Source organism: Lynx canadensis, chromosome C2, assembly GCF_007474595.2.
Source record: "Lynx canadensis isolate LIC74 chromosome C2, mLynCan4.pri.v2, whole genome shotgun sequence".
Classification (NCBI taxonomy): domain Eukaryota; kingdom Metazoa; phylum Chordata; class Mammalia; order Carnivora; family Felidae; genus Lynx; species Lynx canadensis.
This window is the reverse complement of record NC_044311.2, coordinates 118,074,009-118,101,847: the sequence shown is the minus strand read 5'-3', so window position 1 is coordinate 118,101,847 and position 27,839 is coordinate 118,074,009. Positions and strand designations below refer to the sequence as shown.

General features: G+C 35.3%; 1 protein-coding gene across 1 annotated transcript; it reads left to right on the top strand.

Moving 5' to 3' along the window:
* Positions 1-1,368: 1,368 nt before the first annotated feature.
* LOC115522919 (casein kinase 2 subunit alpha' interacting protein) lies at positions 1,369-3,565 on the top strand. The gene has a single exon (XM_030328479.1). It carries the CDS (start codon positions 1,373-1,375, stop codon positions 3,563-3,565), a length of 2,193 nt encoding a protein of 730 aa, XP_030184339.1. The 5' UTR covers positions 1,369-1,372.
* Positions 3,566-27,839: the final 24,274 nt, after the last annotated feature.

Genomic DNA, 27,839 nt, shown 5'->3' with positions numbered 1-27,839 from the left:
ATATATGAAGAATAAATTTGTCCATCAGAAATTGGGTTGGTAAGTCATGGAAGCATAAGAAAGGATCATGAAACCAAAGTTGAACAGTTCCCATCTTCAAGGGCCTTAGGGCTAATGACTTTATTGGATGATCCTAAGGTCTGTTGCAATCACTCTCAGTTTTTTGTCATATCATGTGTCTTAGCCTTAAAACCTGAAGAACAAACCCTTGGCCATGAAAATGCACTAAAATAGTGTCATGTTCTATTATGTGTCATCTTTTAAAAAGCAACACATCTATCTTTTCTGAGCTTGCATCACTTTCGGCTAGCTATATATTTCTGTTTTTTTGTGAAGTTTCTATAGTTCATTTTTAAATAAAAAACAACTAGTGTGATTGCATAGGAATAAAAAAAAAGGGAAGAGACCTGGTGATGAAACACTGGGCACTATATTGAGGTGAGAGGAAAAGAAAATAATTTAGTGAAGGCCTGGAGAGAAATGAGAGAATGAATGGAGATCACCAGTGTAAAAAAAATAATAAACATGAACAAAGACATTCATTTTAAAAGGTAGTAGGCAATGGTTTCAAAAGATACATTGGTGAAAAATAAGAACAGTATGAAAGGTATGCAGTAAACTTTCAACTAGAATTATGGACTTTTGGAAATAAGCTAAAAGGTGATTAACAACAGGTAATTGAATCTAAATTGAAAACCAACATTTCAGCACTTCCATTTCACTTTTCTCTAAGATTTTCTTATTTCATGCAACAAACTTATCATAGATTTTTTTTTTTACTTAAGCCATCAAGAAAAGAGTACCAGAAATGGCTATTACCTTTTATTTGAGCATCTATTATATCCTGGACAATGCTATTCATTTTGTATCTTATTTAGTCTTTAGCTCAGTAAATTAAATATCACATTTATTTTATGGATATGCGAATGGGGTTTAGAAAGTTTAATTCAAAAGTTACACATAGAGTAGCTGACTTGGATTTAACATAAAGCCCATGCTCTAGTCACTACAACAAATTGTTTGAGAAAACTAATATCCCTATCAGGATCTCTTCTTAACTCTCTTCACTATTTTATTAACAGGCATTATTTCCTCAAAAGAGAGAAAGAGAGAGAAAGCTCTAGGGAATGAAAGAGAAGATAGAGGAGAATCTCAAATGGTGATAATTTTTTCAACCTCATCTATACCTCAATTTTGAGACACTCTGTAATATTTGAGAATTAACAGAGAGGAAACAAGATAGAAGTAGGAAACTACCAAAGATTATTTATTTAAAAATATTCTTTGCCCATGGAATCCAGCTAAAAGACTCAGTTACTAAAATATCCCACAAGCCAGCTGCTTTCAAAAAGACCTCTACCACTAGCACAAGATGGAGCCATTGGCATATTATGATCAACAATTTGTGCCATTAGAACACTCTTACCAACCGGCCACAACCAATTCATTGACACATCAATACACAGGTGAAAAACTAAATCAACCCAATAAGCTGCCTGTAGTCAGAGTGCAATCCCATAGTAATCACCTTGCAGCACCTCCAGTTAACTCTAAGAAGTTGGTGCAGAGCTGCTCAGTATTGCCCTCTGCCAAGTCTCAGGACACAATTTCACAGGGTTTCTATAACAAGGCTCCAAAAGCACCATTATCTCAATCCAAACGTCAGGACACACCTGCACTAGACCCCCACCAGAGAACTTCACTGTGGCCTAATCAGAGAGCCTTGAGCTCACCTTTGATCCACCATAAATCCCAGGCAACACCTTCACTTGATCTTAATAAGACATCTTCATCACTGGAGTCCTGTCAAACAAACTTGAGCTCACGATTACCCCTCCCCAAACCTCAGACTACATCTTCCCGAGACTTTTGCTGGACATCACCTTCACAGAAGTCTAATCAAAGAGTCTCAAGTTCATCATTATTTCCCCCCAAACATCAAGAAACACCTTCCCTAGATGTCCTCTGGAAATCATCTTCTTTGGGACCTAATCAAAGAGTGCTTGGCGCAGCATTACCACAGTCCAAGCCTCAGAAAACATCTTCATTGGATGGCCTTTGGACATCTTTATTAGAGCGCAATCAAAGATCTTTGAGCTCACCATCACTCAACTCTACATCTCAAATACATGACTTGCTTCAGTCATCATGTTCATTGGAATCCAATCAAATGGCTCTGAGCTCACCATTATCTGACTCCAAACCTCAGACAACAGCTGCATTGAGCTCTAATTCCATTGTTCTGAGCTTACCATTGTCCCATTCAAAACCAAGGAAATCACCTTTAGCACATTCTGTCCACCAGACTAAGAGTTTGCCATTGTTCCCACCTAAATCTCAGACAGTGCTTACACTTAATCGGGACTTCAGGACCCTCAGCTCACCAGTTTGTCACTCCAAGTTTCAGAATACCTCTTCACCAAATGACAAATACAGGGCCACAGACTTATCTTCACCCCAGTATAAACCAAATGTCTCAGGTCAATCATTATCAAGCTCTAAACACTTTATCAGGAGCATAGCTGCTTCAACATTGGGCTCCAGATTCCAGAATAAAGGCAGCTTTGATCTTTGTGCAAAGACAGCATCAAATAAAGAAATATCATGGAATTTAGATTATATTCATCCCTGCATTGTTAAAGGTGGAAATGTCCCTGATGATGTTGTAAATAAAATTGTCAATTCCCTCTCCAAGACCAGAATCCAGAGGGATCTCTGTAGGCAGATTCTCTTTCGAAGAATGAGGGGAAGGCCAAATCCTCATCCTGGTCCCCGACTTTCTTCAAATTATATAGTATGTTTAGCTTGTGCTTCCTGCATAAAATCTCAATGTAACCATCTTACGGGAAGGAAAGATCCTCATGGCGCAACGCTATTTGTCATCCCAACACCTGAGCTCAGTTCTGAGAGGGGACTAGAAGTGAAATTAGTTTTTCTCCTCTCCATACCAAAGACTTCTCCCTCATCTGGTCTTCCATCCTCGGTGAAAGAAAATCAGCCTGATGAAATCCCTGAAGACAACTTTGAAGGAATGGAAAAGATACAAATTCTCTCTACATCTGAACCTGATATCACCCAGGAGCTAAATAGGAAGAACAATGGGCTGACAGCAGCCTCTGAAGACAGAGTTGTAAGCCAACAACCCCAGGCTATTGACTGGCTACTTTATGTGAAGAAAAGTAATAATTTTGAGCCGCAGTCCCTGCCTACATCCTCTTCATCCTCTACATCCTCCTCCTCCTCTTCATCATCTTTCTCCTCCTCTTCTTCTTCAACTGTGCCCTCTTTACCCCCTCCTTCCAAAGAGTCTACCACATCTACTCTCTCAGGTTGTGTGTTCACTAAGGTGCTTAGTTACCACCGATTGCCTCCAGGGGTCTCCTGGCTTGAGTTTGTATGTAGTAAAAATCATCAGCCACTTACTGGGAAACCACAGCAAAACCAATCACCATCTCCCAGAACAAGGCCTATGAGGAATAGCACCACAGTAAAAGGGCCAAAGGGACCAAAGATGCTGTTCAAATTTTTTCAGACAAAGTTTCAAAATGAGAGAAATATTGATTAAATTAACTTTTGTTTCTTTGAAAGCAATTGACCTCTTAGTTCTTTGAAACTAGAGATTGATTTCTTATCATGCTTATTAAAATTCTTAGTAATAATTAAGTGTGATTGTATATTTTAGCTGATGAAGCACCTAGTTAAGGGGAACTAATACTCTTAAGTCTATTTTCTAGTTAAATAATAGACTGTGATCTCCTAGGAGACAAAACTGAATCCCAGGTTTTTAACCAAATGCCCGGCTTATAGTAGCCACTGTATAATCATTGTTACACGAATTAATCATAATTGGCCATAAACCAGAAAGACCTCATTTGTCTTGCCCTGAACAGTATCTAGCTCATTGTTATTCTCTTTCCTCATAGAATATGCTAATGACAGTATCCGTGAGCCAATTCATGCTAATCTGTTTCCCTATCTCTAAAGAAAATTCAGATCATGTTCAATAGATAAGAATGTATATGGAGAGGAATGTTTTCTCTAGTTATGATAATCTCTTTCTAGTTATGTGTTCCTAGGGAAAATTCTTCTATGCTAAGATCCTACACTCTGAAATCCAGCGATCTGTTCAACCTTAGTTAACAAATCTCAGGAGAGAATAACTAACTGGTACAAACAACTTTACCTATGGTCTGGGCCAATATTTAAATTATAGGTTCTAAAGCCTGTTCATCACTTCTATCTATACATCCAAAATGGGTTAATAAAAATGTTTTAAAAATGGTTTTGTGCCACTGGGTCTACTGGTAGTGGGAAGAAAAGGGAGGTGTCTTAACCTACTCACCTTAAGTGATCATCTCAATCCCCAGGGTCTAAATTTAGTATCATTTGCATGCACTAATGACTCACAATGCTGCTCCACAAACATCTTTCTGACTGTATACTGGAAATTTCCAATTGGAACTTTGCACAGGCATCCCAAACTCAACATGACCCACCAGAATTTATTATCTTTACATTTACAGTTCGGGTCATTACATTTATAATCCTTTGCCCCCAGTGTTCCTATTTCAATGGGATGAACCACCATTCATCGCAGAGTTATGTTTAACTCTTTTTCTCATTGCCTGCTCCTCTCTACGTCTATGAGTTCTATGGCCTTATTATTCCTACATTCCAGCATTGCCACTATCCTAGTGGTGGTCACAACCATTTGTCACCAGGATTACTGCAATAACTCCTAAACATGCACTTCTAACTTTTGAACACAGTTGTAAGACACAGATGTGATAATGCCACTCCACTGCTTAGGGTCCTTTCATCATTGGCCAGTATTTTCTGGGGAAAGTCTAAATTTCTTTTATGATTGAACTAGTATGATTCAGCCATACTAATTGCTTTAAAATGCACAGAATGTACCAAGGCCTCTGTTTTTAAACTGATTTTTTTAAATCATTTAATTTATTTTTCATTATGTTAAGTTCTTCATCCCCTATTTCCTTCATTGCCCCACTCCCCTCCCCTCTGGTAACCATCAGTTTGTTCTCTATATTTAAGAGTCTTTTTCTTGGTTTGTCTCTGTCTCTTTTTTTTTTCCTTTGTTCTTTTTTTTTTTTTGTCTCTTTAATTCCACATATGAGTGAGATCATACGATATTTGACTTTCTCTGACTTATTTTGCTTAGCATTATACTGTCTAGCTCCATACATGTTGTTGCAAATGGCAAGATTTCAATCTTTCTTTTCATAGCTGAATAATATTTCATTATATATATCAACTCTTCTTTATTCATTCATCCATTGATGGACACCTTGGCTGCTTCCATAATTTTGCTATTGCAAGTAATGCTCTAATAAACATAGATGTGCATATATTCCTTTGAATCGGTGTTTTTGTATATTTTCGGTAAATACCCAGTAGTGAGATTACTAGATCACAGGGTAGTTCTATTTCTAATTTTTTGAGAAATGTACATACTGTTTTCTACAATGGTTGTGCAAGTTTACATTCCTACCAACAGTGCAGGAGGATTCCTTTTTCTCCACATCCTTGCCAACAATTGTTGTTTCTTGTGTTTTCTATTTTAGTCATTCTGACAGATAAGGTGATATCTCATTGTAGTTTTGATTTGAAATTCTCTGCTGATGAGTAACATTTTCATGTGTCTGTTGGCCATTTACATGCCTTCTGTGGAGAAATGTCTATTCGTGTTTTCTGCTGAGTTTTCAATTGAATTATTTGCTTTTTGGGTTTTGAGTTGTATCAGTTCTTTATGTATTGTGGATATCAACCCTTTATCAGAAATGTCATTTGCAAATATGTTTTCCCATCCAGTAGGTTGCCTTTTAGTTTTGTTGATTGTTTTTTTGCTGTGCATAAACTTTTTATTTTGATATAGTCCCAACAGTTTATTTTGCTTTTATTTCCCTGGCCTCACATCCTATACTCTTAAAGAGAAAATTCTGCTGTTCAGAAAGATCTTCCCATACATGCAGTTTTATCCTACAGGGCTCTGTTTTGTCTTGACATCTTCTGGAAAGCCTTTTCCTGATGCACTTACATAAGGGTTAGTTGGCTTCCCTATTATCATAAAACTCTTTTAGTTCTTTGTATTGCTCTTAACCACATCGTAAAGTAATTGTTTCTTATCTGTTTTCACTTACTATACTAAAAACTTCTTGTGCTATTATTTTTTTCACCTAGTCCTTGGCATAGAGTGCATGCCCTAAAATAGTGTTGATATTGAATTAATGCTTTTGAAAGTCTTCATCTTCTTTTAGTTCTTTGAAATAAGTAACATTTCATCAGTTTGCTTCTTTCCCATAAGTTTGAATTGTTCTTTGTACCTTTTATCTTGGTGAGAACATGTATAAAACTGTTATTGATGACAGCAGTCATCCTTGTCTTATTTCTTATGTTAACAGTGCTTCTTTCTAGTATTTCAGTATGAAATATAATGCTGGCTGATGTATAGCTTATCAGTGATGATGAAGAAAAAGTTAATGTATGTGATAATGTGTTCATGGCCTTCACCATGATAGTACTTTAGAAAACACTTGACAAGTGTTTTATTCATCCTGAACTTCTCTTTTGATGACACACATCACTTTTGTCATTTCTTGTTTAATACTCTCTCCAGTATACTAAACTTCAGGAGTAGAGGTCCTGCGTTAATCTTGTTTACCACTAACTCTTCAGGGCTTAGTGGTACCTGGCACGTATTAAATATTCAATAAATATTTATGGAATTAAGTCAAACTGAGGAGCTCAACTGATTTTTATTTATTGATAGAATTTACATGTTTAATTTTCTGTCTCTTAGCTTGTTTTCTAAACTTTATAACTCATTGTAGTTTCTTTTCACTCTTTCCTTTTTTGTTTTTTTTTGGACTATGATTTAGTTGTTCTTAACTTTTCAGTGTATTGGCAGTTATTTATATTTTCTTAATTATGACAGTGCCTACTTTCAAAATTTTTTCAAAAGAAGTCTTTAGCCAGTGTTTTGTACTTTGAAAATAAAATTGCATCAAACTTATGGGGCAAATGCATAAGCAATGGTTATCCAACCGTATCTCTCTCCCAGATTGTATTGAGATACCAATAGAATTTTAAAATGAGGAAAAACATGTGTCATTCCAGAAGGGCCAAAAAATTTTTGCCAAATATTATATAGATCAGACTAGATTTTCAAAAGGCAGAAGGACTCAAAAATCACTACATTAAAAAAAAAAGATCATCTGAAAAGTAATAGAAAAAGTTTGCTCTCATTAATGCTTTTCTCCTTAAATTGAGAGGGATAGACATGAGAACACATCTTTTTTTTTTTTAAGTTTATTTATTTAATTTGAGAGAGAGTGGGGGAGGGCAAAAAGAGCGAGAGAGAGAATCCTAGGCAGGCTCTGCACTGTCAGATGTGGGGCTCGAACTCACAAACTGTGAGATTATGACCTGAGCCGAAGTTGGATGCTTAATTGATGATGCCACCCAGGTGCCCCTTTGTAGCAATTCTGTATATGTGTATTCCACACATATGCTCTTTGGTTTAGCTTGATACTAAATGACCCTTGCGCTATCAATAAGTGCTACTTGGTCATCATATGTTGTGATTATACCCTACCACATTCAGTTTTCTAAAACTGACTATCATTATACATCTATATTCAAAAGTAGAAATAAATGAGGACCAACCAAATGAGAACAAGTAAAGGCTATTTATTCAAAGCTTGTTATAGCAAGGGAGTCAGCCACCATTACTTGTATTTGGCAGAAATTTAAAAGCAGGCAGGATAATAGGAAAGTTTTATAGGAGAAAACAAGAGGATTCAGGTATGCCCTAAATGGAAACAGTTGGCATAGCAAAGCTGTGGGCAAACTTACTAGAAGAGGGTCATCCTACTTGGTTGGTATAGTGCACATTTGGCTTTCTCTGAGAGGTTCTAAGTTGGAAGTGGAAGCAGGGACAAAATTTAGTGAAGCTGTTACTTATTTCATCATGTCCTGGCCATTTGGGTGAATGGTTTCAGGTATTATTGTTTGACTTCCTGCACCATTACTAGAGATGATGGTCTGACTTTCCACAAACCTAACATAGTAATAGAAGGTGTGCTTCCTTGGATGGTTACTACAGATCATGAGTTGATTTCTTGGGCTGCTAGTTGCAGGTTATAGGTTAGAGTTCATGTTTATACATGATCGTTGTATATTCAGTCTGTCAGCGTGATCTGTCTAACCTTTTCTTATACAGTCTTGATAGTTTTTTTATAGAATTATAAATTAATTGAATAGTTTTTCCTATAGTTTCACTGTTTTAAACAATTTGTATTCCATATTTTTAAGGCAATAATTTTTTGTTTGGTCCTTCCACTACTCTTAGAAATTTCTGGATACATTTCTCGGTAATTCGTAATTTAGATTACTCTGATATTTAGGGGCACCTGGATGGCTCAGCTGGTTAAACCTTCGACTTCAGTTCATGTCATGATCTCAGGGCTCATGAGTTCAAACCTCATGTTGGGCTCTGTGCTGACAGCTCAGAGCTTGGAGCCTGCTTCAGATCTCTGTCTCCCTCTCTCTCTGCTGCTCCCCCCACTCACACTCTGTCTCTCTCTAAAATAAATAAATGTTAAAAAAAAATAAAAAAATAGATTACTGATATTTGACATTTTTTGGATCAATTTTTCTCTGCTTGGATTCTTAAGGAATTTTTCTTCGTCATTTTAATTTTAAAATGTTGCCAGCAAGTGCTTTTAGATATGCTTTTTCAATATGTACACATAAACTCTTTAAATCTGTCTTCTCTAACTTTGAAAATTGCTTTATGTAATCTGTTATCTTTTGTGTGTGTGTGTGTGTGACCACTCATTAATTATATGTTGGATTTTTATTCTCTGTTTTTAGTATCTTTTATTTCATTGCACCATTATTTTTTTCTTCTCTGAGTTCTGGGATATTATTTTGAGTAGTTTTTCACATCTGTTATTCTCTGTTATCATTTGTGTTCCTGGCTGCTGTCTCTGTAATTTTAATTCTACTTTTGTATTTTTTTAGTTTCCTCCCATTAATTAAAAGAAAAAAAATCAGCATCACCAAGATATATTTCTCAGTGGCACTCAGTTTTTAGATTGTATTTACAGAACCATTTAGAAATCTTTTTTAATACTTTTGAACATGAAATATTTATATCAAGATTTATAGTTATTTGACATGTCTCAAAATTGAAATACATGAAAACCACTATTACAGGCATTTCTAGAACATCTCTTCCTTTCTCTGCACACTGTGTTGGAGAACCTAGCTGCCCAGGATAAGGCACATTTCTGACTCCACACTTTTTACTTTTCTATTTTTCTTTAATAAGAGAAGCTTTCTTCTTGCATGCTTCCGTTCTTATCATTCCTCCTCCAACGGTGGCTTTCTGTAGGTATATATGTGGTAGTAGATATGCTCTAGCCATATAAAATTATATCAAAATACATTAGTGCAACATCTGTTTGTTTTTCTAGTTGATATATACTTTGGGTCTCAGAACTGGGACAAACTTAGAGGGGATTTATAAAGACTCTGCTTATCATCCTTTTATACATTCATTCACCAAGTATTCCTTTTAAGTGCCTGGGGAAAAGAATGTAAAGTAGCTTGCCTGAGATTCGTGATCCATTTATCCTTCTTGGGGAAGGAGACCTCCTTCCAAGCCTGGGGAGAAAGTAAGTCAGGTGACTCAATCCTATCTCCTTATGTAATGGAATTTCCTTTAAGTAGATAAATGGCATTTGATATGAAGAATAGTCCTCATTTGTGGAATGCCTTTAGCAACACTGTCTGTGTTTAATCACTACTTACTGTAAATAATCTATGAAATTATAATGCAAGACTCACTAAAGAATGCCAAATAAGCTATACAATTTCCTGGATATAAGACAGTGATATTTTGTAACTTAAAATGCTCCTCACTGTGTATGGATTGTTACTAGAGACAGTGGTTTGACTTCCTACAAGTCTGACATGTAGATATGGTACCTTAAAAAATGTCTCTTGCAAACCTCCTAGGTTATTCTATAACAGAGATAATATATTGGGGTGCAGAAAAGAAGAGCGTAGGTACATTCTAGAATGTCCAAATTTTCTTTCTACTTTGTTTATGCCCTTGACAAAGTGTAGTTTGTAAATATTTGGGTAAACTTTGGTACTAGGCAAGGTCTCTGATCATTTGAAGCTGACCTAACAATCTGTCCTTTGTGTGAGCTCAAATGCTTATTACTAAGCTCTGAGTTGGTGCTGGTAAAGGAGCTGATGCAGCAAATCAGTTGATGTAAAGTGGTATGACATATCTTGAGAATAATTTCACAATAATATTAAAACCTTAATAACCATTTTTACCTATAGCCCTCCAATGCACAGTAGCATGAAAGTAGCCATAGACAATACGTAAATAAATGGGTTCATCTGTGTTCCAATAAAACTTTATAAAAACGTGTAGCAGATCAGATTTGGCCCCTGGTGCATCGTTTGCTGACTCCTGTTCTTGATAGGGTGGTTTGAGAAAGCTTTTCTGACAAGAGACATTTGTCTCTTAAGTAAAGACAGGATACATCATAAAGAAAACCGTTGATAGATTTTCCCCGTCCATTTACAATATGTGCAGTAGTAATAGTTGTTCAGCCTTAGTTTTGAGTGCTTTTGATCTTCAGTCGCTTTAAAGAAGATTTGAAAGGATAAACCAGTAGGTTAAAGAAGGATTTTTTTTTTCTTAAGTATGCTACTCTTTAATTTATAAATGGTTATAAAATTCATTTTATTAACTTTTAAAATGATATTTTGCCTATTTTTAGCTTAACATGGATGAAGAAAATTAATCACTAAGGGAAAAGATGGAGAGTTGGGTGCCTGGGGGGTTCAAGAAAGGAAGAAGGGCGAACATTTCATGAGAGTGGAATGGAGCTGGGACCAGATTCTCCCTTTCCCTGTCTTTTCCTCCTTCGTGTGCTGCCTGCTAAGTTTTGAGTCTATGCCAGCTGGGTTGACGATCCTTCTTCAAAAATCAATATTCAAGTTACTCAATTTTATTGAAATAATAAAATTATTTTTTTCTCTTTCCTGTTTTTCTCTTTCCTGTCTTCTTTTTAGTATCCTCCCCTTCACCTTCTCCACTTACATCCTCTCTCTTCCTTTTCCTCTCCCTCATTCTTTTTCTCCTAATCTGAAACAAACCATGTAAATATTTTGTCAAATAGAGTCTCAAAAAAAAAAGGGGGGCGCCTGGGTCGGTTAAGCGTCCGACTTTGGCTCAGGTCATGATCTTGCGGTCCGTGAGTTCGAGCCCCGTGTCGGGCTCTAGGCTGATGGCTCAGAGCCTGGAGCCTGTTTCCGATTCTGTGTCTCCCTCTCTCTCTGACCCTCCCCCGTTCATGCTCTGTCTCTCTCTGTCTCAAAAATAGATAAACGTTAAAAAAAAAAAAAAAAGGAAAAGAAAAAACAAAGTTCTTTAAAGCTCTTTCATTGTCTTCTTCTGTTTTCCTCAATTTGTTTTCTGTTATAGTTTAATGTCAAATTGCATTGACTTCTCCAGTCCCTTCCCACCTACCACTGCCTCTTCCTCTGCCTATCCTCCAATGCCACAGAAAGAACTAGTGAATTGTTGAATTTCTTGTGCAAGAGACTGGATGTGGTTCTCACATTAACATACTATAGGATCATCAGCAAGTAATTTAGCCTCTATTAATCCCCTCTCATACATCTATAAAGCAAAAGAGTTAAAGTTTATGTTTCCTAGAATTCTTCCAAATTCTTGCATATAATGTTCTTCAATACAAAACTATAGGTAAATCTAATCTAAACTATTCCTCACTTAATCACTTAGTACCAGACTTCCTTTCATCACGTTTTTGTTCACAGGATTCCAAACACCTGTAATAACTATATAGTTACATTAATATGTAATTAATTGATTGTCACAGCACATTAATTGATCCTGTGTATGTATAATAAGAGCCATGTAAGCCACCATTTATTTTTTATATTATTTAAAATCATGAAATGTGAGATGCTAAAAAAATTAGAATGAAGGTGGAACTAGGCTCATTCTTCCATTCATTTGCACAACATCGAGTGTCCATTTTATAGAAGTCATTTCCTAAGGAAATGACAACGTCTGGAACATCATCTAAACTCTCTGTGCCATAAATTCTTTCCAGGAAAAGAAATAGAACTGTATTATGTCTCTGGTCTAAGTATGTGTTTCTCTCCACGTTGAAAAACTAAAATACCACTTTAACACTCAGGGATAGAGATCATGTATTCCACACTCTTGGTCCCAGACACTCTCAGATCCAGGCTCTGTCACTAACTGCACAGCTTTGGCAAGTTAGTCAATCACTGTGAAAACGTTCCCTCATCAAAGAGGGACGATATATGGTGAGCATCTGGCACACAGTAACCCTGAATGAACAGTATCATTCCTACCTTTATTCTTATTATCTTGAAATAATTCTCCTCTTTCTTCTTCTCCTTCTTCCTTTCTTCCTCCCCCTCCTCCCCCTCCTCCTCTTCCTCCTCCTTTCTCCTCCTCTCCTTCCTCTTCCTCCTCCTCCTCCTCCTTCTTCTTTTCCTTCTCTTCTCCTTCCTCCTCTTCCTCCTCCTTCTGTTCCTTTTCCTCTTCCTCCTTCTCCTTCACATTTATGCATCCACTTTGTACTTTAATAATTATAGTTGGTAACAGAACTCAAGCATTTTTGATGCTTTAGGATAATAATGGCCTGAGAACCATATTCAAAATATCAGTTACAGTACTCCTTAACAGTTCCTCTTTTGTCAATTAAATCTGTATTTCATTATAACCATTTCCACTCAGGTCAAGGCTGCTTGTTGTTTCTTGAGCAAAATCCAAACTCTTCAGCCTGTCACTCTTCAGCCTTCCACTATTTTGTCCGTATGAATCTCTTTTTCATCACCTACTATTTTCACAATGTATTACAGCCATAATGCATTTCAATTCCATGTAATCTTTTTCTCTTACAATTTCTCAAATATACTCAGTATGTTCTGTCTCTTAGACCTTGCTCAATGCTCCTTGGGTCATTTAGAACATCCAAAATCCACACTCATCTATTTTAATATCCTATCCATTAGGTAAGCTCATCTCTGTTAACGATACAGCAACACCCCTGCTTGCTCTGTGAACCACTTGTTCTTTCTTTGCTTTCCTATGCCTCTGGCATATGTTCTTTGATTACATTGATACATAGATCCTTTCAGTTTATTTCCAATTTCCAATTCATCCTTGAGATGCCAAATGCCTGAAAGTCTAAACCCTTTCAGCATATTTTCTTCATTCTTTTCTTTACATTGCATAGTATCTTGCCCCTAGTAAATGCCTTGATAATAAATATTCGAATAACTATTTGGTTCTAGATAGGAGGTAGAGAGGGATGGGCATAGAGCTATTTTTGTTGCTTATAGAAAATGAGTTCCCTAAAGCTTGTTCCCACAGTGAGGAAATGGTGTGTCAGAATCACATTCTGGGATTTGTGCCAGGCTTACACTACAAAGTGAGAAGTGTTTGAAAAGGTAACACAGAAGTGTTAGAATCTTTCAGTAAAGAAGTGTTAATTGCAGTACTTTAGAGTATGAAAATGAATTAAAGTATAGCTACTCCTTAGTCAAACAAAAAGTATAACATGTAATAGATATATGTAATACATTGGAAATGATTTTTTAAAGATTGAGACCATACCATATTATTCATAATAGAAAGAAGGCTATTGAAATCTGTAATATAAGTGGAATCATAGTATATGGTACTTGATATTCTTATTAATTACTAAAATTTAAATTAGCCTTCATCTCTCTTAGCAGTTGCAATTTCTTTGAATGTCCATTAGAGAAAAAAATATTGTATTTCACTTTTCAATAATATTAATAATTATAATAATAGAACCTACTTGTTTGAGGGATTATATTTTGTATTTTCAAATTGATCCCATGTAAAATACTTAGATATATTTACTATAAATTTAATAATTCTGAGTGGATCATATCACTATCATGGACATGAAAAATCATCTAAAGAATTTCTAATTCTTTGGAGATTTAAAAAGATAACTAACATTATTATTGATTAGCACTCCCAATGTGCCATCTTCCCTAGAGCGCTGTAATATTCTTGTGAAATTTGAAGCATATTATGACCCCAAATGTACTGAAAGAGAAATGGAATCCAGAGAAGGGCTTAGTTTAATAATAAAGTTTACACAATGGTCAAGGAAATGTTTTTTCATCTGCCTAGAACTGCATGCACTCTCAGTGCCCATTAAGCCACATGTAGCTATGGAGCACTTGAAATGAGGTTTGTACCATACTTTAAAATTTAGACACTGAAGCAGTATAAAATGTTTTTAAAAATACACACAATGTTATAGTTTTGGTAAGACCACATTTCCTTTATACTGGTGTAATATTGTAATGAGTTTACTTGAATATTTTATATGGGCAGCATGAGGTACAGTAATGCGTATGTAACTTATAATTGAATTCTTGTGAAAGTTTTGATTACAGTACAATTAAAACATTTTTAGTTTACAGGGGCACCTGGGTGGCTCAGTCAGCTAAGTGTCCAACTTGGGCTAAGGTCATGATCTCATGGTCTGTGAGTACGAGCCCAGCGTCGGGCTCAGTGCTGACAGCTCGGAGCCTGGAGCCGGCTTCAGATTCTGTGTCTCTCTGTCAGTCTCTCTCTCTCTCTGTATGTACCACCCCCACTCACACTCTGTTTCTCTCTCTCTCTCAAAAATAAAACATTAAAAAAACTAAAAAAAAAAAAAAACATTTTTAGTTTACAAGTAAGTATGGGTCTATTTTAAATTTAAAATGAAAACGTACTACTGTCCAGAATGAAATGGAGTTGTGGAAGTTTGCACTATGTCTAAAATAATGGGAAAAATGGGGCGCCTGGGTGGCTCGGTCGGTTAAGCATCCGACTTCAGCTCAGGTCATGATCTCACGGTCCATGAGTTCGAGCCCCGCGTCGGGCTCTGTGCTGACCGCTCAGAGCCTGGAGCCTGTTTCAGATTCTGTGTCTCCCTCTCTCTGACCCTCCCCCATTCATGCTCTGTCTCTCTCTGTCTCAAACATAAATAAAACGTTAAAATTAAAAAAAAATAAAAATAAAAAAAATAATGGGAAAAAAGAGAGTTGCAGGTTTGTCAAAAATTTATGAACAGCAATTGCGGTATGCTTCATGAGAGCAGCACAACAATTTATTTGTTAATTGTGTTAAAAATTATATAGGATATAATGGACAATTTTAGGAAACATTCTCAGCAAGTACATTTTCTATCAACAGACAAAAAAGTGTCAACACTATTAGTTGTCAGAACGTGGAGTTAAATGTCTAAGAAACATTTAAAAACTATTTTTAATAGTTGCTTTCTAAAGCAGTGTAGAATTTATTAAAAAAACAAATAAAAACATCCTGATGACTACCTTGGGAGGCACTAACGTAAGGTGAATTTAAAATATTGGCCATTAATATCAAGACTGGAAAGTGGAATTAATACCCTTTAAGTATTTTAACATTTTTGTAATTTTTAGAAGGAAAGTAAAGATGTTGTGATATATCCTTGGAGTTATATGACATTAACGTTTTATGGACAACTACAATAAGGATAGAACTGAGGATATTTCTTTCAAATAATTAAAAAGATAAATTGAGAGTACAGAAAATTTGTCAAATTTAAAGCAGTATAGGTAGGATTTTTTTAAATTGGTTTTTAAAAAGAAGATTAGTGAGAAAACATAAAATAGGGTGATGAATCTAAATCCAAACATGGTAATGAAGAACAAGGTACATTAAATAAATATATTTGGCAATTCTAAATATAGTCAAATTGTAAATAAACAGCGTGGGTACTGTTTTCCAGTAATCTCCAGTAAGAAAATTAAAATGAAAAGAATCAATATTTCTTTATTTTTTTTTATTTAGTTAGTTTTTGTTTTTATTTATTCAGTTAGTTGTAAACTTACAAGTTTAAAAGTTTTAAACTTGTAAATTTGGCAGACTCTAACTTGGTTTGGATTTTTGCACAAAAGGAAAACCATTTTTATAGACAGGGATACAAAAAATATTTGTTTCAGAAACTCCATTACTGAATTATGAGAAAAAACTCAAAATGACACAGTTCTAAAGTGAAATATCTTCAGTGAAGTCACCAAGTAACAACACTTAGAATATAATACCTTTCTATCAATATCAAAAAGTACTTTTTCAGGGGTACCTGGGTGGTTTAGTCGATTGAGCGTCAGACTTCGGCTCAGGTCATGATCTTGTGTTTCTGGGTTGGAGCTCTGCATTGGACTCCATGCTGACAGCTCAGAGCCTGGAGCCTGCTTTGGATTCTATATCTCCCTCTCTCTCTGCCCTTCCCATGCTCACATTCTGTCTCTCTCTCTCTGAAAAAGTAAAAAACGTCAAAAAAAAAAAAAGCACAACAAACTTGAAAACTTGCAAACAGTTTTCTTTAGACTGAGAGTCATGCATTATATGAGACACATGGTCCAATCTATACTTGGGGTGGATTTTTCCTAACAGGACATTGAAGTTGACAAAGAAAGGTCATTTAGTGGTGTAAAAAATAGTCCTTATAGCTTATTTTTCAAACTTTTCCTTTTGTTAAAGACAAAATACAGCTAGATTATGGAAAAATTAATTTCTATGTGATGTATGGTTCTCCACCTATGTTAGGTCAAAATTCCATACTGATTGGAATTAAAACTGATGTTTCCTTTATTGTTTCATTCCACTCTGTAATATATATTAAAAATGTCTGTGCCCAGTTTTTGAGACAATTATATTAAAAATATAATGTACGCAGTTGTTAAAATCATTCAATATATGCATGCAATTACTATGAATCACAGCCTGTTTATGGAAGCTATTGAGAGAGAGAATGAATTCAAAGATATTGTGTTCTTTGCCAATTCCCCTTGTTGAGTTGTGGACAAATGACTTAAAGATTACTGTATTGTTAATTCAAATTTTTCTTGAAACAAAAAGGATGCTTGCCAAATATTCAATAAGACAAAAATGGCAGTGTGATTTACATATTTCATTGATGTAACATTCCATATAAGCAAACAAAACTTGCAGCATCAAAGAAAAGCTTATTTGTGATCTAGCCAAAAAGGTACATGAATTTATGCTGAAATGAAAACTTCAAAATACAAGCCAATAGTAATTATTTAACATTTTCCAACACGAACCAATATGCAGATTTTAATTGTAATTGACAACATTATGTAAACTCTTCTCAAAATAGAAAAGAAAAATTTGAAGAACATGAATGCTGAATTGACATAAGAGTTAATAAATATATTTAACTTGGACAGACATAGTTTTGGAACCAGTATGCTTTTGCTCCAAAACGGAAAAAAAAATTATTCTATAAAAGATGAACCAGTTTTATTAATTTAAATAAAAAGATTATTAATTTAGATAAAAAGATTTCTAACATAATTTTTAGAAATTGATTCAGTTATTTGAAACCATTGAACATATGTTTAGGACAACTTGTGTATAAAAATGTATTTTTTTAAACTATACATTTAGCAACTTTAAATACAGATCAAATATATCTGATGAAAACTTATCATCCAAATGGAAACATGCTGTAAGGATAACATACACCAAATTTCATAGAAGATGGCACAAAAACTGTAAAATAACTCATTAATTGTATTTATATATATTTATATTTAAATATTTATTTATTTTGAGAGACAGAGAGAGAGCGTGTGCATGCAAGTAGGGGAGGACAAAGAGGGAGAGAGAGAGAGAGAGAGAGAATCCCAAGCAGGCACCATCCGCACAGTCATCATAGAGCTCGAGGCAGGGTTGACCTCACTAATCATGAGATTATGATCTGAACTGAAATCAAGAGTCGGATGGTTAATCAACTGAGCCACCTAGGCACTCCAATAGTATTTATATTGATGACATGTTGAAACTATAATATTTTGGATCTATGATGTTAAAAATATTATTAAAATAATAAAAATATTATTAATACTAATTTTACTAGTGTCTTTTTAATACTACTACTAGAAAATTTAAAATTATCTATGTGGCTCACTTTTATCTCTATTGGACAGTGATAGTCTAGAATATAAATAAGTCAGAGAGGTTGAGAATCTGAAGCAGGCTCCAGACTCTGAGCTGCCAGCACAGAGCCCAACGTGGGTCTCAGACCCACGAACCGTGAGATCACGACCTGAGCAGAAATCAAGTGACAGATGCTTAACCGACTGAGCCACCCAGGTGCCCCAATTCTCCCACATTTTTAAAAACATAACTGGCATCACTATGTACATACTTTGATGTTATGTGCTCCTATTATAGTTTTATAAATTTTGATTGTAGAAGTAGTGAATGCTTATAAAAATTTAGAAAATAACCAAACATATACTATAGAAATCCAACATTATGTTTCCCTCTTAAAAATAATTCACAGAAGATTATAATATATTGTTCCATATTTTGCCTTTGCAAATGCAGACATGTTGTATTTGTTTTAAAAATATTTGGGATTATATTGTACATATAATGGACATATTACCTCACTGCTATTGCCTTGATGCTGTAAGGATTCATCTCAATTGCTTTTTCAGTCAGTCATTGAGAAAAATCCATAACTTTGGTCATAATCACCCTTGGCCAACACTCTCCTCCTGTTTTAGCCCTCTTTCTCACCCCTACCCAAATATCAAAACCCTTCCTCTGAGCCCCACAGTATGGTCAGTCTTCAGAACAATTTCCTAGACCCACATTTAGCTCTTGTCTGATCAGTTCCTTCCGAGTAATCTAAATGGTTGAAATCTAGGTCTCCTCTGAGGATGCTGCATCCCTTGAGTAAGTTCTTTAATATGTTTTATATCACTCCTTTTGAAATAGGGAAATTTCACTTTTGATGCCCATTGGTATTTCCAACCATTTTCTGTCTTTAATTCCCATCCCCTCATCCCAGGTGTAAATGCCATGTCATATGGCTGTATCCTCAATATCTCATTTTTTTTTTCTAGTCATTTTCTGAATGTGGCATCAGTGTCTTTTGGATTCTGGCTTACTTTTATCTTCTTCAATACTTCTGTTACAACTCTTGCAATAAGCTGAGGTTCTCATCTCTGTGATTTCTCCATAGTGCCTGCTCCTTTTCCTCTCAAAAGCACGTCCAGGATCTAGATCTTTCTGTTACTACATTCCATAAAATCTCAGGTTCCAGCACCCCACTGATTATTTAGTGCTTTCACTCCAACTGTATTTTGGGACCACAATCAAATGTTCTTAAAAACATTTCATTGTCTTTTTGTCCTTGATGCCTTCCTAAGCTGGCTTCAATTTCATAATCTATCATTATAAAAATCATTACATATACCCTCATCTCTCACCACATCTTCATTTTCTTGTAATTATCTGACAAAACTCCAATCCTTGTTAAATTAAATTTTCTACCTACTCTAAACTTGCATCTCTGCAGGTGAATGTGGTTAGAGAATGTGCTGATATTTCTCACTTTAAACATCACAGGAGCCTTTAATGCTGTCCAAAGTCCATCCTTTTTTCTCCTCTCCTGGATAACTGATACCTTTTCTTCTCCTTGGACATTCTCACTCTCAACAAATGCACTGCACTCTGTCTCAGGTTTCTGTGTCATGATCTAAGGCCTCTTCCCTTTATACATTTAATTCTACCTTCTTTTAGCTGCAAAGGGATAATTATCTACCAATTGTCCCTTCTATGACCAATTCTTCCCATTCTCAATTTTTGTCCTATTAGCAAACAAACTAATGTATTTTCTATTATCATAAAAAAGGAAACAATTTTTTTCTCCATTTCCAGCCCATTTTACTTACCCATTCACACATTTAAAAAAAGTTATGATTGGGGCGCCTGGGTGGCTCAGAGGGTTAAGCGTCCGACTTCGGCTCAGGTCATAATCTCGTGGTCCATGGGTTCAAGCTCCGCGACGGGCTCTGTGCTGACAGCTCAGAGCCTGGAGCCTGTTTCAGATTCTGTGTCTCCCTTTTTCTCTGACCCTCCCCTGTTCATGCTCTCTCTCTGTCTCAAAAATAAATAAATGTTTAAAAAAATTTTTTAAAGTTATGATTGCTCTAAATACTTCTTTTAAGTTTTTTTTTTTTTTTTTTTTTTTTTTTACCAACTCTAATCATGGTTTCACTTACCCTGCTATATGAGAATCACTACTGTCTAGGTAATTATAACCCTTTATATTGCTAAATACAATTCCTGATCTTCATTTAAGTGGAATTTTCCATAGCACTTCATTAATAAATTTATTAACCTATGTTCCCTCAAACTCGTTTTTTAAAGTAGGCTTCACACCCAACATGGGGCTTGAACTCATGACCCTGAGAGCAAGATCTAAGCTGAGATCAAGAGTTGGACACTTAACTGACTGAACCACCCAGGTGCCTCTCCTAAAACATGTTCTTATTTTAATTCACAGTACCAAATGCTCCTGGTTTTCTTCCTTTCCTTCTCATTGCAGTTGTTACTTTCCACATCAGTACCCTAGATCTAAATACTATAGTGCCCCCAAATTCAGTCCTTGGATCTGTTTTCTTTCTCCACTCATTTTCACAGAGAGGCTTTCATTACTACATATTAGGTGATAATTCTGAACTTGAAACTCCATTCCAGATATCATAACTCCAAACTACTTATTCAATGGTAATAGTCATTTAAAACTTAATGGATTGCAAACCAAACTCCTTATCTCTTTTCTTACATCTCTGCTGTAATCCCAAACTTGTTCCTTCAGAAATCTTGCCCATATCAGTAAAGAGCAACTCTCTTCTTCCAGATTATTTGTGGAGTGCTAGCAACTTCCCAATTTTATATTCAAATCATGATGTGTAAGGTTATTCTTAAGATTATTTAAACAATTTTAGTCAAGACTAATTTTGTTTGTTGACTATTTATTTTAATTTTTTAATGTTTATTTTATTTATTTTTGAGACAGAGAGAGAGAGAGAGTGAGACAGAGCATGAATGGGGGAGGGGCAGAGAGACAGGGAGACACAGAATTAGAAGCAGGCTCCAGGCTCTGAGCTGTCAGCACAGAGCCCGACAAGGGGTTCAAACTCATGAACCACGAGATCATGATCTGAGCTGAAATTAGATGCTTAACTGCTTAGCTGACTGAGCCACCCAGTTGCCCCATGCTGACAATTTAGAAGCACTTCTGTTGATTTAATTACGTGAATCAAATTTCTTAGAAAAACTATCCAATCAAGGGACCTACTCTCTTGTTTGTCCTTAAATACATCTTTCTTAAAGAAAAAGTAAAAAATTTAAATTATCTTGTTGCTTTGTGGGTTGCTCCAAGAGATTACATAGGATAGTAAACATTTCCTTCCCCTTAATTTTATCAGGGTCAGATAAATTAGAGGCCACCAGAAATATATTTCAAACTCTCTAGTAATACATTTCAAACTCACATGGAAAGTCATAATTTCCAGATCATTTAGGAATTTTAAAAAGCAGCTTGAAAATATATCTTCCAGAATTGCTAAAGCTAGCATAAAATAGTCTTGAGGAAAAAAGGTCACTGCATTTTATGTTTAGATATGAAAAGAACTAGAATGGAATAGTGTTTATTAAGACATTCACATCCTAAATCATGGTTTGTGAGTTGGTTGAAAGGGAAGTAAGGGAAGAGACATTGTGTCAATTGGTTATTTTAAAAACAAATCTCTAGGGGTGTCTGGGTGGCTTGGTTGGTTAAGTGTCTGACTCTTGATTTCAGCTCAGGTCATGATCTTGTGGTTCATGAAACTGAGTCTTGCATTGGGTTCTATGCTGACAACATGGAGCCTGCTTGGGAATCTCTCTCACCCTCTCTGCCCCTCCCCTTCTCTCACTCTCTCTCTCTCAAAAACAAAAATTAAAAAAAAAATCTTGGGGTGCCTGTGTGGCTCAGTAGGTTAAGCATCTGATTCTTGATTTTGGCTTAGGTCATGATCTTGTGGTTCAGGAGTTCAAGCCCCGTGTTAGACTCTGGGCTCTGAACCTGCTTGGGATTCTCTGTCTTTCTCTCTCTCTTCCCCCCCCTTTCAAAAATAGATAAATAAACATTAAAAAATTAATTAATTGAAAAAAAATCTCTACACTGATCACCAGAGGCTACAATAGAAATCAGGAGTAAGCATATCTATTTTGAAAAGGTTCTTAAGATGATTCTGAAAGGATTTCCATCAATTTTGATCCTAAATAAGAATAGTTTAGAGAAAGGCACAATCTAAGCTTGGAATATATCAGAATAGGAGAGGTAGAGTTGGACTTGGAACTTATAATTAGAGTGAAAGGCAAAAAAAAAAAAAAGGTATTTTAGAAAAAGACAAGAGATTCTATCAAATCTAGTGATATCAAATATAGTGATGTTAAGCAAGAAGGAACCAACAATTTCAAGTGTACAAAGCCTAAAAAACCTATGAGTACAGGCAAAAATCATTTCATTTACTTGAAAATGCTATTTTTGTCCAATGTTAAATGTTTGGCAAACTTGATGACTTAGAGAGTAAATGTAAAGACATTAAGAAGAGAAAGGAAGGGGAAGAATTAATTTTTTGTGGCATAGGTATCAGACAATATTAAGGACTTTATGTTCATTATCTCATTTAATTTGCAAAAATCTATGAGGGATGAGCTATTATTAATCCTTCTTGACAGTCAGGATACTGAAATAGACTACATGACCTGCTCAAGGTCATAACACCAGGGAATAGTAGACCAAAGTCCAAGCTCATGGTATACATATATGACTGCACATTTTTTGACATCGCTAAAACTAAAAACAACAAAAATGAAAACTAAATTTAAATGAAAATAAATTAATTTTTTTAATACTCATTACTGGCTAAGATATGGAGAAGATAGACATGGAGAATCTAAAACGCTCTGCTATGTTGGAGGGGAAGCTAATGGTATAGCTATTTGCAAAAATAGCTTGGCAGTTTCTTATATAAGCCTACATCTATCATATATCTAGCCATCCCTCTTCTGGATATATACATAAGATACATAAGAAGCTATGTTCACACAGAAGTCTATGTATGAATATAATACCTTTATTTACATACTCCCCAAATTGGGTATAATCCAGATGTCATTCAATCGATGTATGGGTAAAGAAATTGTGCTCCATCTATAGAATGGAATACTACTCAGAGTATAAAGAAATAAAACACTGATTTATACGACAATGGGAATAAACCTTAAATGCATTTTGCCAAACCCACAGGCTACATATTTTATGATTTCATTTAGCTGACACTCTGGAAGAGGCAGAAATGTAGACTTGGAAAACAGGAAAAAGGTTGCCAGGGGATGAAGGTTGGGGCAGTGATTTCCTATGAAGGAAAAGAGTTTGGGGGAGGTTTGGAAATGTTTTGTATGAAACTGTGGTTTTAGATATTTAATTCTATGCATTTGTCAAAACTCTATAGAACTTCACATCATAAAGAGTGGATTGTGCTGAATAAATTTCAAAAGAGACAAACTAGGATGATACAGGAGTGGTAAAATACTAACTGCCCCAAATGAATCTAACTGTATTAGAAATGAACTACATAATCACACTGAAAGGAATGGGAAAGAAAGAAGCTGACTTAAGTGACTTTGTAATTGTTTTCAGTGAATACTCTAAGGCTACTGAACATTATACACAAATAATGTACTCTAATTGGTAAATTTGTTTCTCACAGGGATATGTGTTGGCAAGTCTGAAACTGCTTTGACTGTATCCTAAGGTTAAACCAACAAATAGATAATGAGAGCCAGTTTTTCATGGTCTGAGAAAGAAATTTCAAATAAGGGGAAAGGCTATTAAAAAACTCTATGGCGCTGGATTAGAGTCAGAGCTATTAATACAGACTGTTTTAAAAATTATACATACAAATAGATACAGAGATAACTGCAGATGTGTGCATGTGTGTGTGAGTGTGCATGTGGATGGTTTAATCTACAGAAACATATTTTCTAGCTCTACCCACTAACAAGAAGTAGAAGCAGTGACACCCAAGTAATGATTAGTGTTTCTAGCACCTAGAACCTGATTTCTGAATACCTTTCTCCAGTGCAAGTAGACAAGGCTTCTTAGAGATCTACAAGGACCCCAGAACTGAGACAGGAAAAGTGCAAGATGTAACTGGAGCTTTTCGTGGCTCCAGAAAATAAAGAAGTGCTGGGGGGGAGGGGGGCAGAGAGAGATAGTGTGTGTGTGTATGTGTGTATGTGTGTGTGTGTGTGTGTGTGAGAGAGAGAGAGAGAGAGAGAGAGAGAGAGAGAGAAGGGAGTTCAGGATCCCATATGGAAGAGCTCTCAATGGCCAAAACTGAAACAACTTGAGCAACAGAATAACTATTGTCCTGAATTAAACCTCAAATTAAAAAAAAAAAAAAAAGAAGAAGAATCAATACACTTATAAATAACTGAATAAACAAGTGGGGAGTAGAGATAGCTCTTCCTGATAGAGAATTTCAATTCAAAAATGTTGATAGAATGAGGGAAATAGAAAATCACCACTAAGACATCATAGTAGCTGCAGACGAGATCCATTGACCGATGTTAAAATTAGGGGGCAGGAGTTAAACAGAAAAAGGATATTTGTGTAGTCTAGAAGTAGCTCTCCCTAAATCTTCAGTAATCAGCACGGGGAAAATAGTTACTTTACAGGGAATAATTCTGGCAGATACCACTTTAACCATGTGATTAAAGTTAACATGACCACTAATACCACTAATGCCCATGGACATTGTATGTCCAGAAATCGTGCACCGAAGACAGCACATCACCTCTGTGGTATTTTTCCTGATAATACATGACTTCAATCTAAAAATAAGAAAACACCAGACAAGCCCAATTTGAGAGCCATTCTACAAAATAACTGACAAATATCCTTGTCAAAGACAGGGAAACACTGAAGAACTGTTAAAGTTTAAATAGACTGAAGAGATACAAGAAGGCAATGTGAAATCTTGAATCTTGGAACAGAAGAGGGACATTAGTGACAAAAAGATGAAATTCAAAGAAATTCTATGGTTTAATGATATTTCCTCAAGGCTAATTTATTATTGATGATAATTATGATTCTGTACAATATTAACATAAGGAAAAGCTGGATAAAAGGCATACTGTTTTTGGATGTATTATATATGACTAAATTATCTCAAAAAAAGACAGTGTGCTTCTAGTTAAGCTGGTACAATAAGAACATTCAACAACCGTTCTCATCACTCTAAGCCTATTAAAATGAGAGGTAAAATATAAAAATTACACAAATTGTAACATCAACTTCCCAAAATATAAAAATCTCCTCCTGGATCAAAGCTAGAAAAGAGAAGTGGTTAAGAGGACTGAACCATAGGCCTACTGAGCTCTGAGTCTAGAAATAGGTCTAGGTGGCTAACACAGGGTCATGGGAAAGAGTAATGCTTCATATGAATAAGGCAATGAATCCAGTCAGTGAAATAAGGAAGCAGAGAAAAGAGATAAAAAGATTATTTTTAAAAATTTTACTTATTAGAGAGAGAGAGAGAGAAAAAGTGAGAGAGATTGAATTCCAAGCAGGCTCCATGCTGTCCGCATGGAGCCCCATGTTGTGCTTGATGTCATGAACCATGAGATAATGAGCTGAAATCAAGAGTCAGATGCTTAAATAACTGTGCCATCCAGGCGTCCCTAGGCTGAATTCTTTAACAGCCACTCTAAACCCTTTCTCCTTAACTTTCTTTTCTACTAGTTATATAATTTTATATAAGAATATTTGAATTTTCAGACTCCTTTAAAGCTAGATTATGATGCCTTTCTAGTCATTGATGTGGAAGTGTTAGTTATGGCTGAATGCTTTTTGGCCCAAACAATCTTGTTAAAGGAAAATCGTTGGGACAATTCTATTATTTCTCCCTGAAAAAGTAACATGCTATCTGGAGGTGCAGTTGTTGTCTAGAAACCATAAGGATGAAACCACACATCATGGATGACAGAGCATGAAGATGGATAGAACCAGCTTTCTAGATGACATTGTGGGCTTTATACCAGTGGTGGTTTAAAAACCAGAGGTGGTTGCCTCCATACATCTTGTTATGTGAGAAAAAAAAAACCCTTCAGTTGTTTCAGTTGTTTTCTTCTTCATTCACAGCAAAATGCAATTTATTTTACTTTTTTTCTTTTTTAGAGAGAAAAAGAGTGAGCAGGGGAGGGAGCAGGGTGGGGGGAGAGAGAGAGAGAGAGAGAGAGAGAGAGAGAGAGAGAGGGAGAATCTTAAGCAGGTTTCATTCTCGGAGGCTGATGTGGGGTTTGATCCTATGACACTGAGATCGTGACCTGAGCTGAAATTAAGAGTTAGACACTCAACTGACTGAGCCACCCAGGTGTCCCTCACAGCAAAATGAAATTTTAACCATGTCAGAGAAAAGCTAAAATTATGCTATTCAAGATGAGTATGCCAGTATAATTTTAAAGCATGGGAATAGAATGAATCATTTAAAAATGAGTAAAAACATGTCATAAAAATATGACTTCACCCTAGAAAGGATTTAAAAAATGAGCAACTTGAAAATATCTTTAGAATAAGAATGTTTAGAGTTTGAAGTGGTGACTGAAGGAATAACATCCATGAAATAGAACAAGAATTCATGAAAGAAAAGATACAGAATTATGGATGGAACTAAAGAGTATTATGCTAAGTGAAATAAGTCCATCAGAGACAAATATCATATGATTTCACTCATATGTGAAATTAAAGAAACAAAACAGATGAACATAAGGGAAGGAAAAATAGGATAAAAAACCGTAGAGACTTTTAAATAAAGAGAACAAACAGGGTTGTTGGAGGAGAGGTGAGGGGGGGATGGGCTAAATGGGTGATTGGCATTAAGGAGGGCAGTTGTTGGGATGAGCACTGGGTGTTAGATGTGAGTGATAAATCACTGGGTTCTACTCCTGAAACCAATACTACACTGTATGTTAACTAACTTGAGTTTAATAAATAAATAAATGAATAAATAAATACAGAACTAAAATAAGAACCAATAGGGTTAATGAAAAAAATTTTTAAATCATGCAGAAATTTATATGTATCCTTAGCAAACTAGAATTAAAGGGACATTAATATCATAAAAGATACCTAAGAAAACATCAAACAAAATGAAGCACTTCATACAGATACTAGTTTTGAGGACATGGATCTTGAAATTCAATTTAATTTGAGGACTTATAGGAGCAATCAACTTAATAAATTTATATCAAAGAATTAGGGTCAACAATAAATGAAAATTTTGAAGAAAAATAAGAAATTGTAGCAGCATCACTTATGAAGTATCAATATTTATTTAAAGTTAATTCTAAAGAACAGTACCTTAGCTGGGTTTAGTATTTGTGTTTAATTTACTGTTTATTAATTTAGTAATATTGTTTAGTATTGTTGCAGGGTTATAGACAAGAACAGATACATATATTTATGAAAACTTAGCAAATGATAGAGATGCCAAAACAGATTAGTTTTTAAGTAATGAACATGTTAATAAATGTTGCTATGTAGTTGGCTCTCCAGATGGGAAAAATAAAATAAAATTAGATTCCTGCCTTATGTCATAAACATGCAAAATAATTCTAGTGTCATTAAATACTAAAATATAAAAAGCAAGATGTTAGCATTGAATTTTAAAGAAAATACCACCTAATATTTTATAGGTTCAGAATAATGAAGTGTTTCCTGAACAAGTTTCCAAAACAAAACCGTGTGTCAGTATCATAGGTCATTGGTTGAGCAGAG